Raw genomic sequence first — 12,183 nt, 5'->3', positions numbered from 1 at the left:
AAAAATCTGTCGTGATTAAAAAAACAGGTGTTCTGGAAATGAAAGTGCCGAAACATACATAGTACTTAAAAGTAATGCATCCAACAACAGATAATATAGAAGACCTGAGTGTCACTGTACATAGATTTATTCCCCTATAATATGTATAGAGTGAATGAGCTTTTTTTACAGTTACCCTCTCTGAGTTACTATGAATTTATAATGCTGCTTCTTAACATTTATATTTGTCTACACTAAAGATGGAATAATTTATTAACATGGTAATAAATGTTTAATACTCCTTCTCTGTGTCATTTTGTAAAACGATCTCCTTAACCCGCTGATTCTTGAAAATATAAGGAGGACAAACAAACTAAAACAATGTTGTTTTAAAAACAGGGTGTATTTATAGGCAGATTTTTTAAAATGTTGCACTTCTTGCTCATAATCTCTGCTGTCAAAGGTAACAGAGATGTTCAAGTCGTAAGGCAGAATCTTATGTTTGATTGAATGTGTTGTGACTGATAGTTATCATTCAGGTGGGGTGCTTTTTTTAAACAAATGCCCACATAGCAGCTATAAAAGAATTTTAATGCAGGCATTAAAAAAAACATGAAAAATTAAAATGATGAAATTGGCTTACCAATCAAGGAATAATAAAAAAAAAATAATGGTAGATTGTGGGGTTTTTTTCCTCCATCTGTTCAACTGGAATTCACCTGTTTCACTTCTGAAGGTCTTGTCACACCTTTCAGTGTTAGGTAGATATCTTTTCTTTACAAATGAGCTGAGCTTCAAACTCCTGAAGAAAACCAACAAAGTAACATAATTTCCCATGTTGTTCTGATAACGGATGGTATTCCTGTGACCTCTGAATATCTAAGCCTACTTGTGTGGTTATTCAAAGTCCATGAACTTTAGATGTCATGTTGGAAACATACGATTGGTCAGGATATGAATGTTTCTGGCTTTCCACATAAACTGGATTTTCACTTCCAGAATGCCACCTGTTGCAAATGATGCAAAGCAGTATTCTTGAAGACTGATGTGACTTTCCTAAAATTTCTGAAAGCAGGTAATACCCAGCTATAAAACAGTCTGTTCAGAAGAAACCAAGCTTTAGGTGGTTAACAGAAGAATTTGTCTGCTGCATCAAGTTCAATGGGTTAGATATTTCTAAAACACACCAGAAATCAAATCAGATACTGCCGTTAGTGGCATTTTGTAACATCATGAAAACATTTATGAAACAGCCATGTAAATTGTATTTTATGCTTTCTTCAGGGCAATTTTCATCTGTGTACACTATCAGGTATTAACAGTATTTACCAAGTGATAGAAAAACATAATATTTTAATATGTCAATTGATAAAATGAGGTTTTAAAAGGAAGAAATTAAGATAAATAAGGACGTTTAATCAGTTCTTAGTTAACATTCGTGCAGCTGTAGACCAGACTTTTGACTGACTTTCCAAGCTGACACTTGGATAAGTATTTCTTCTCCCTATTGTAATTTAAAGACAGTAATGTCATTCTTTTATCTTCCCTCTGTGTTTCTTCTCACCAGCAATGACAATGCAGTTCATAAGCCATCGGTTCCCTGACTATCATGATCCAACTATAGGTGAGTAGAGATTATTTCTCCTCTTTATCCCTTTCAATCTCTGCCTATTCAAGGTTGCCATACAGTGAGAAGCTGCTCCTAAATATCACTTAGACAAAAAACAGATTTGTACACTTTAGATTAAACCTTAATTTTGTGATGATGATTAAACTGTGTCATGGTCATACCATAGTTACTTCTTCCTGAAATGTGTTGTACAACAACAGATTTGTGGCTTCATGCCTTAAAATTATTGATGAGTGGGCAATTATCAGCACAGAATACAAACCACAAATGTTACAAGACAGAAAATAGTCTTTAAAAATAATAATAAAAAAAAAAACAAACCAAAAAAACCAAAAAACTCCAGTCTGGTGTGTTTTTCAACATTTTGTTATTTTAGTACTGTTTCCCACTATTAACTTTCTCTAGAAAAATCAAGTGACTACTGATTTTAATATACTACATTTGTGCTTTGCAATCACATACTCTGCTGACTCCATCAGGTTTACCTGCATTATAATCTTAAATAATGAGAAATATTCACATGCACCTGCAATACACTGAGATACATCTTAGCTGCTGGCCATTATATGACTATATGGCTGGAGTACAATGGTACAGTCTGAGCTGAAAGAGAGATCTGGAATTCTAGTTGAATGAGTTTCAATTTCTAAACCAGTTAATACAAATAGGCTGTGGAAAAAATTTGTCTCTGAAATATTTGAAATGTTTTTTTTTTTCCTTTTTAAATTGTGTACACATTTGGAAAATATTTACAGGGAATAACCCCAAGTAATTTAATGCCTTGAGCAGCCCTGTGTTGCTGTTGTTGTATCAGGTAGCATCTATGCACGTCTTGCCAGAGACCTGGTGAACACTAAGTTGAGCATGAGCCAGCAAGGTGCCCTTGAGGCAAAGAAAGCTCATGGTATCCTGGACTGTATTAGGACGGCTGACAGCAGGTGGAGGGAGGTGATCCTTATCCTCTTTGCTCAGTACTGCTGAGGCCATATCTGGCTATGGGCTATCCAGTACATGAGAACATTGGCATAGTTTGGCCAGAGAGTCTGTGGAGCCTTTATCCTTGGAGATACTTACAACTGTATAGACATAGTTCTGGGCAGCTTGGTTTAGGTGGCCCTGTTTGAGCAGAGGTTTGGACCAGGTGACCTCCAGAGGTCCCTCCCAGCCTCAAAAATTCTATGTCTGTAATGTTAAGAATGGTTGTCAAAAGAATTCTGTCCTTGCTACTGAGCATCATTTGGGCACTACTATAATTATTAATATAAAAGAATATGTGACATCAAGGTAGAGCTAGGCATCATTGAATGTTTGTTCATTTGAGCGGGTTTATTAGTGGTACTTATACTAAAAAGTCCTTGCATGTTTAGGGACTTTCCATGTGTAATATTTAGCTATACCGAAGAGAAGATGTCAGAATCTGGGCCTGATAAATCAGAGGCACTGAAAATATCAATATGTACAAAGAATACTTAAAAGAAAAAAAAAGTTTATCCACCCCCTCAGTGAAAATGATTATTTGTTATATTTACAATTTTCAAATATTTCAAACTAAAGTTTACACTCTATAAAATTACTGCTTTGCTAAATAGAGCATCTAACGATACGATTTCTTTTTATAAAATTCTTTCTATAGTATTCCACGTTTCCTGAATAGTAACTCCTGGTAAATTGTAATATTTTAATGATGAAAAAAATAATAATAAAATGCATAAACTTTTTGTGCCACTGGTAATTTTATAACCATTAAAAATATTGCAGAATAAAACTGAAATCTGTCAACTCTAAAGAAGATAAAACTACTATGAAATTGCTACCAATCCATTTGTTTCACTCAGGAAAAAATAATCGTTATATCTAATTGGAAAAAAGGAACATTAGTAATTACTGACAACATTAAGTTATGTACATACACCCATCTTTATTATTAACTATCCACCTCCCAGCTGTATTTATCCATATATTGTATCTCGTCATAATCTCTAACTTATTGGTCTCTAGACACTACCACAATATGAATAATAGATAATCATAAAGAGAAGGAAAGCTTATGATGCATTGTAAGTACATACTGCAGGAATGCCTGGAGGACCTAATCAGGATGAAGGTCTCCTTGAGTAAGAGAGAGCTTCTGCTCAGTTAAACCAACACTCTAAAGAGAGAAAAGAGGGGGAGATAAAGAACAGGGAAATGGAATATTGAATTCAAGCTCACACAGCTGGCTAGAGGCAAAACTGGAAGTATGACTCTTGAGTTTTCTCTGCTCAGCACTTCTGTCTCTCAGAACATGCTGAGGACATCCTGAGAAAGGTTTATTTCTATTCATTCTCTAAAACAGGTACTAAACAGCAGAGGAGTACAATCTTGGGCTAAGTACATACGTTTCCTCCTGGGTAAATTTGTGATATGACCCCTTAAAACTGGACATAAACCCAAAGAACAGATAGAAGCAATCATTTGTTATCTGATCTGTAATAAGAAACAAACACATTTGAAACTCTCAGCACACTGAAAAAGTCTATACTGTTGAGACTGCTTTTACTATTTTTGAGCTTCGAGTCTCATCACAGAATTAATCTTTTTTTTTTCTTTATTTTTTTTTCCTTCTAGTGTTTTTTTTTTTTCTTTTTTTTTCTTCTTTTTTTCTTTTTTCCCCTTCCAGTGGTAGGCATATTTTAACTATGTTCCATCAGCTAAAAAAAATATTAGGTAAACCAGAATGAGCATATCCAGTGCCAAGACTATGCTGATGCCAGGAGTTGTCAGAGGAGGGGTTATTTCTCAAAGGTTGCAAGAAGGTAGTCACAAACATACTTTGTGTCATGGAGAAGTTACCGTGTTGGGACAGGTAGATCTGTCTAGCCAGGGGTTTGTTTCTTCACCGTAACCCAGCAGCAGGTCATGAGGAAAGAAAAAAACCCAGGCCACATATGAAATGTACCTTCACTCTGGCCAAGTGGCAAAGCAGAATATTGAACAGCTTTTCAGTGGTGTCTGGCATCACTGATCTCACTGACATCAAAATATTGTTTTTCCTTTGTGTCATACATTTTAGGCCACTTTCGCTCCTCAGCAATTTCTATCCCGTTTGGGGAATTCATGAGCTATCCTGAACATCCTGGTCATTCTGACCTCAGGTTTTAGTGCACTTTGAACATAACTTGTTCTGCTTACCCATGGTTTTATTTGTCTTTGGTCACTTAAAGGAACAAGTTTCTGTTCCTTCAGGTATCACTGAGAGGGTGGTATTCCCTGGAAATAATAAAAAATGTTCTATGATGAGATTAAGTGATAATTCAAAGACTTGCAGCATTACCAGCTGGCCGAGTACTGTTCTCTAATTGAGCTTTAAGATAAGGTCTATTGTGGTTTGGCTATTTTTGTTTTACAGGGACATAAGAATCTAATAACTACCTATATATTTTTTATTTTTCCTAAAGTTCTTGCACTAGCTACTCTATTCTCTATGTTTTCTGTGATGTGTAATTGTGGCAGCAGTGAACACAATGCTCAACTGTGCAAATTTAACCATGACTTAAGTAGTTAGCATTGACAGAATTGGTGCTGTACCTCCTTGTGCTTGATGGGGCTTTCTGTAAGAGCTGTCCTAATAGAAACAGATAGGCAGAGAGCTGTGAAATGGAGAGGCCTTTGTAAATAACATCATTGTCTTTGAAATTCCAGAAGCCTTTCCGTTTTATTGGCAAGACTTAAGTGACCCCTGGGGCTACTAAATGTTTACGATCATTTTGACCATTTTCACTTTTCTTTGTCCACCTTAAGCATCGACATAGGAGCGGAATAATAAATTCAATTGGTTTTCTATTTCTGTAGATTCTTGTGAAATATATTAACATCTGGGCAAAAAGACAGGGGACACTAAACCGTTCCCAGAGCACATGACCAGAGGACTGATATAATTTGGTTGGCATTCTACTTGAAAAGCCGAACCAAGCCATACTCAGTTCACACAGGGGATCCACAAAACCATCTTGTATGGTCAGTTAGGAACACATAAAAAACCTGAAACAAGGAAGCTGGCTTTGCTTTGGTTTAGAAATAAATGGCTGCCAACTGGTTTCCATGTTTTATTTCCTAAAAGCCGAAGTCCTTTCAATCCTAAGAAATGTTTTGAAGTTTGATTTTTTTGCTATAAAGGGTACACTTTATGTCCCAGCCTACTCCTTGGTCCATAGAATCATACCCATGGGCAATTGACTTTTGAAGATTTTTAGAAGTTGGAGGGTTTTTTTCTCCTTATTCTATTTTTATTTTATATCTCATCTGCAAACTGATAAGACAGTAAGCTTTAAGGGGAGTCTAAAGATGAGAATATGTTTCTCTTTTGTCTAGTCCAGCATGGGGATGTAGTGAAAATTGCTTGCTATTTCTGATCAGAGAATACAGATAAGTCCTTTCACTTCAATATGCTGCCAAATGTGCTTCCCCTTCCCACTTCTGCTTCCCTCCAAACACAGGGCTAGGAATTTATTCTAATAATTCCGTAGCTTTAAAAATCCAGAGGCATTGTTTTTCCCTTTTTTGTGACAGTCTCTAGGAATGTCACACTCTTTCCCTATCACTCTTTTTTATTGTGGTTTCAAGTTACGCTGCCAATGCAATGGAGATTCCTTTTGCTACAGTGACTCATATCTGTAGTAATACAGTAGAAATAAACAATTGGAATATAATGGTGCTTTGTTCTTACAACTTTTTTTCTGTTATCCACTGACGTTTTTGAAATATTACAGGGAATCCTGATCACAGAAAGCTGCTGCTGCTATGAGATGATGTAGAATTTTTTGTTGAAAGGACATTTCAGTTGCTGTATTATGTGATGCATGTGCTCATAGATTTGTATGTCATACATACATATATTTCAAACATGCTAACTTTGATCCTAAAAGAGCTTTGCAAATAGAATTATTTACATGTTTTTCTTTCTGTGTTTATAAGTTATAGAAGGGATATATACACTTCTGATGAATTTTCTGGATGTTGTGATGCTTCGTCCAATACTTTTTAAAGTCCACGAAATTTTTAAAGACTAGTATGGGGTTATTTGAGGGAAGAGGCTGCTTTTTGTTCTGGTTTGTTTGTTTGTTTGTTTTGTTTCTTTGTTTTTTAAGTGGTGCATTTTTGTTTACTTAGGAATTTATTCAGAGAAGTCATATGTACAGTGTGGATCAGACATATCGTGTCAAAATAAATGATGACAATAAATGATACCTTCTGAGGGATGAAACTGTCTTTTGTTTTTGCTGGTTGTCTTTGGAAAAGCTGGTAAGATCTTGAGAACCTCAAACTCCAGACATTATATATAGATATAAATAAATATTCATACAAATAAATACACAAATAGGTGTCAGTATTTGTTTAAAATATAAAGTAAACATTGATTAAAAAATTAAGTGCTACCTGAAGTGCTAATTTTAATGCTGTCACTTTGAGTTAATGCCACTTCAAGATAAAACAGGAATAATGATTTTGTTTCAGGCTTGCTACAGATGTTGCAGTTCAGAATTTTGAGACAGATATGTATTTGTTTTGTAAGTAAATGGGGAGGGGAAGGATGAAATTCTTTTAGTATTAGGCTGTAACTGGGCAAAATTTCAAAGGTTAGTACTTCATGAAAATGAAATTATTTCAGCTCACATTTAATATTTAATTGTAGTCAACAATGGGAACAATTTCCAAGTGGCAGTGGATGTGATCGTTTTCTGGAACAAATGGATAAGAGCAATTTACACTCTGTACAGTCTTTGGCAATATCACAGAGAGTTAATGTAAGTAGAGTGGCAGGAAAGGAACCATGACATAGTGTAGCAAACTGGACAGCCTCCAAGATGCTCATTAACCATGTGACTAATCTTAAAATGAATACATAATGCAAACGAGATGCGAAAGCAGCTTCCTGTTTTGGTGAGATACCACTGAATAAGATTGTGTCAAATGAGCAGTTGAGGGCATTAAGACTGTGTCAATGTCAAACTTTAATTGAAATGGGTGTGGGATGGGAGGCACTCTAGCATTAAGCACATGAATTTCCATGAGGTTTCCTAACGAAGTAATGCATTCACCAATGCATCAAATAAAACACATTTAAACTCATCTTTAATAAGACAGTGGAAATGCGTGGGTGAATTTGAGAAAAAAAAAAAAAGATAAAATGTGACTGAAAATATTCTGAGGTTATAAAATACGTACAAAAAAATGTCTGTGTTATAAAGAATATTCTAACTGTTTTCAAGGTACAATAATGAAAAAGGATAAAGCAAGGGAAATGCAAACTCATTAGTAATGACAGAATGAAAAAAGACTAAGATGAGACATATCTCCTAGAGCAGGAGAGGGGCATCTTGCCACAAAAATTCTATTCAAATGCATTTTTAGGGTACAAAATTTTCTAGATCATTTCTAGTCACCTAGAACATATATATGTATATATTCCATCCCTAATTTCATTCTCATATTGTCATTCCCATTTTCCCAGAGTAGATAAAGTATTTGTGATGGACTGAACAAACCACAACTGGATTTGAGCTCCAAAATTATTATTATTATTTAAAATCATACAATCAGTAGCTAAATAGTCACAATCACCTTTCATTCATCATTCTCCATATGTTTATTAGCCTTATCTGAGACTGCATAAACAACTCTTATCAAATGATCTGGAAGCAGTACTATTTGTCTCTAAACACTGTCTCCAAGGCTATTCAGACTGATTGTATGGACATAGCTACATTTGTGTTCCATATTCATCATCATTTAAAATGAGCAATGAAGATTATGTAGGACTACTGGTGTCTGCATTTGAATGATATTCTTAAACCCATGTTTTATTATTAGTTGTTTGCTTGTTTGTTTTTCCTATCTGTTGATATTATCCACTTTATATGTCACATTAAGATGTTAATACTCACTTTCGGTATAAAGCGTTCTGACCTAACCTACATGAAGAGCAAACAGTGATTATGCCTGCTATGTTAGGAGTAAGACTCACTTCATTAATTCATATTTCAAGATTTCAGATTCAAGACTTACATAATTAATTCAGACACCTGAATTAAAATGTCTACACAAAAGCTGTGTATCTAGGTTCCAGTTATGTGGGGTTCAGGGATATTTAGGAGTGGAGATCTAGGTCTTTGCTCACTTCCCTTATAACAGGCTTTGAGAGCCATTCGGGGTGTCCTACACTATCTTGCTTTGGTCCTGGATCCTGATCTAGAAGGCTGTGGATCTCCCACAGGTCTTGTGTCATCGTCACCTGGTCCCCAGTGTGTGTGACATAGGATCAGGTGGACCAGATCTCTTCTAGTCCAGTAAATGAAAGCCAGACAGGGTTCCTGAGACCACATCAAAAGGCAAGTGTCATGTACAGGCAACTGAATAGTGTCTATACTTCCATGAAGGGTAAGGGGATTTTAGATACTTACCTTGCACGTAGACATATAGTGTGTAGCTGTCTAAATGTAAGTGCCTGAAGCTGAATTGCAGTGCCTTCCCTGATGGCTTGCCAGAGCAGGGACTTTCACAGAGCAGCATGATATCTTTCAGAATGCCTGTATGATGGCCTGCAGTGAAGGGAGGAAAATGCAGAGTAGGACTTGCCATGCAGAATCCTCGTTAAGTGACAAAAGAATAGGGAACATTGGCATGTGTCTGGCAGCACAGGCGCTCCCACTGTAAGACTGAAAATAACCCCCATGAATAGAGGAGGAGGAGGAGTATTAGGAAACCGACAATGCAAAAGGCACCTAAGCTGCTCAGTTAGTTTAGATTTCAATGAGGCAGCAAAATACCTTCTGTTTAAGGTTGTTGTTATATCCCACCATGAAGGGAAATAGAAATTATTCGAAGCCATGGAGAATGGAGCCTGGAAGATCATAGCAGATCTTTATTCTCTGTGATGGAAACAATTTGATTAAAAAAAATAATAAATCCCATTTCTCTTGGAAATATATTTTTTTTTAAAGGTGGTAGCTTCTGTCTAAAGAGTAGATTAATGGATCATCTCGCAACATTTCAGTCTGAGATATATCCTCTAACTTTAGATGCATTCTCAACTCAAGACGAACTTTGATTCTTTACTCCTTCTTCTGCTGAGAACTTCAGTATTTTCCTCATTAATGAAACAGCCTGGCCACATTCTAAATATGCGGTGTCATGCAAATACATGATCTCCAGCTCTGCTGTTAAGCTTCCTTTCTTGGGACTTTGCTTTAACAAGTCAATTATTCAGTTCAAAACAGTTTGCAGAGTTCATGTAAGAAAAAACCAAAGCAAACAATTACATTTCCCTGTCCATACTCAAGATTAATCACCTCTAAAATCCTGGACACACACTTACGTCTGCTACTGCTTTGTCACATTCATATTTTCTTAGAAATGCAACTCATCATGCAATTATTTCAGGACTGTTTATACCAGGTGACAACTTGCTGTCTTTTAGCATTTTCAAAGACTCGGGAAACAGTGCGTAATCCAGTAATTTTCCTTTGCTAATATCTCTGATAATAAACACTAGCAGACAAGCAAACACAGTCTGTATCTTCCTAGGGAGTAGGTGCGTCTGAAAGCTGTTCCTAAAGTTGTCATTTTCTCCCTTATCATTTCACCAAACATCTGCTCAGAGGTTAGAGGTTAAGCAGAACACTTTGAAAAACATTTAGACTTGCCATTTAGTCTTAGAAATGCAGTTGTTTGTCTGTGTCACTCATGCCCTTAGAAAATTTACCGAAGCGGCTACACTAACACATTTGCTTCAGCCATGGTGGTACCAAGCAGTAGCTAGTTATGAGTCTGTAGTATACTGTGAGGTGTCAGGCAAAGACATAGTGCATAGAGGAAACCCGGTGTAGAGCTATCTAATTTCGTTACCCTAAACCATGGACAAAGAATGATGCACAAACCTTCACCAGCTATGAACAGACTTTGGTGGCTCTGCAACAGACTGTAGTTTTGTCAGATGAGGTGAGACAAATCTAACAACTCATTTCTGTGGAGAAGGACGAGGTCCCACTCTTCATCTCTGCCCTTCTCCCAGCCTTGTTGGCTCTCTGGCATTCATCTGACAATTTTTTTCAAGCTGATTCAACAGTAGTCCAGAAGAAAACTAAGCCACCCCAACACAGAATAGATGTCTACCAGGGTAGTGAGTTTAATCACTGCGGTAAAATCAATTCTGCAAGCTCAAAAAGTGGCAAAAGGGATAGTGTAAAACCACATAGGGGGAAATGGGACCATAAGCAAGAATGAGAGGAGAGAAGAGATCCTTTTATTTCTGGGACAGGCAATACGTGAAAACTGAGTCAACCATCTGATGCAGGGTCACTATCAGAGACCAGCTCCTGAGCCAAAATTTCTTCTCGGGTCAAAGTTTTTTATCAAAAAGAATACCGATAACGACCTGTGCCAAAACTGTAGATATCCATCAAAGGCTGTTGAAAACGAAGATTTTGCTTCCACCTCAGAAAGGTCTTTGAAGTGCAAACAACTCGAAGCTGACAAAATATGTCAAGCAAAACTCATTGTGTAGGATTCCTTGGGCTACTGGTCACTCTCCAAAAGAGGAAAATGGATTAAAAGGACTGTTGAACTTTTGCGGCTCTACTTTTTGTATTCTCATTTGGAGCATTTATTTAATCAGAATGACTTTAAATGATAATCTGGTCAGTGATCTGACTTCCTCTTCTCCCATGTTTCAGAAAGCAAACAAACAGGTGAATGACTCTTTATTTCTCAAACATCTCTTCCCAACATCTGCTTACCATGGCTAGAACATGAGACAAAAGTGTTTCTTCTGCATGTTGCCATGAGACCTGTGTTGCTTGTTCACATTAACTCTTAACGGTTAATACTTATTATTTCCTATCATCCATTAACTCTTTTTGTGTTAGAGGTAAGGTACAATCCTGACTTGGCCATCTTCTCCACTGAATAGAGTGTCAAGATTAGAGCATAGTGTAGAGCCCTTCTATTCCTTCTAGAGACCTCTGACTTTTAATTGTATATCTGTTAAACAGAGAGAGAAGGAAAACAACCAAAAACTGTATAGAAGTGTGACCTGGTGGCTTTTATACTTATGCGCTGATTAGCCAGGTCAAAATTTAGGAAGGAAAGAAAAAGCCTTTTCTTATAACTGTAACAATATAAAAGCATGTATGTGGTAAATCTTTTAATAGTATTAATACTAGTAATAATGATAATAATGAAATAATTTAATGGAAATTATTTCATAATTATATATACCATATTAAAAATATAGAATCCACTAAGATTATAAACCATTGTAAAAATATTTTTTCCTCTTCTACACAAAATAGGCCATTTTATATTTTTTTTTTACTCTAAGCTTCATACAGGTAGAAGACCTTTATCTCAGCAACAGGTGTTTTTGATTTGACTCAGTGCAACAACCCTCAGTTCCCCATGCTTTGGTTCATCAAGTCTCTAATTGATCCACCTAATAAATTGGAGTGGGAAAAGGAGTTGAAGGGTGCTTCTTATCACAGAAGAGCTTGTCCTCAGAGCAGAGCTTTTCAGGCCTACAGTGATACTCCAAACATTGA

At 36.3% G+C, this 12,183-nt stretch overlaps 1 protein-coding gene across 1 annotated transcript in view; it reads left to right on the top strand.

Moving 5' to 3' along the window:
- Positions 1-12,183, top strand: part of RIT2 (Ras like without CAAX 2) — a 178,735-nt gene that overhangs the window by 49,376 nt on the left and 117,176 nt on the right. Inside the window, exon 2 of the mRNA XM_005239827.3 lies at positions 1,547-1,603. Coding sequence (XP_005239884.1) covers positions 1,547-1,603 — 57 coding nt within the window. The remainder of the gene's footprint in view (positions 1-1,546; positions 1,604-12,183) is intronic.

The sequence above is a fragment of the Falco peregrinus genome, chromosome Z (assembly GCF_023634155.1).
Source record: "Falco peregrinus isolate bFalPer1 chromosome Z, bFalPer1.pri, whole genome shotgun sequence".
Classification (NCBI taxonomy): domain Eukaryota; kingdom Metazoa; phylum Chordata; class Aves; order Falconiformes; family Falconidae; genus Falco; species Falco peregrinus.
Note: the sequence above shows the minus strand (reverse complement) of the source record. Positions and strands in the feature narration are given on the sequence as shown.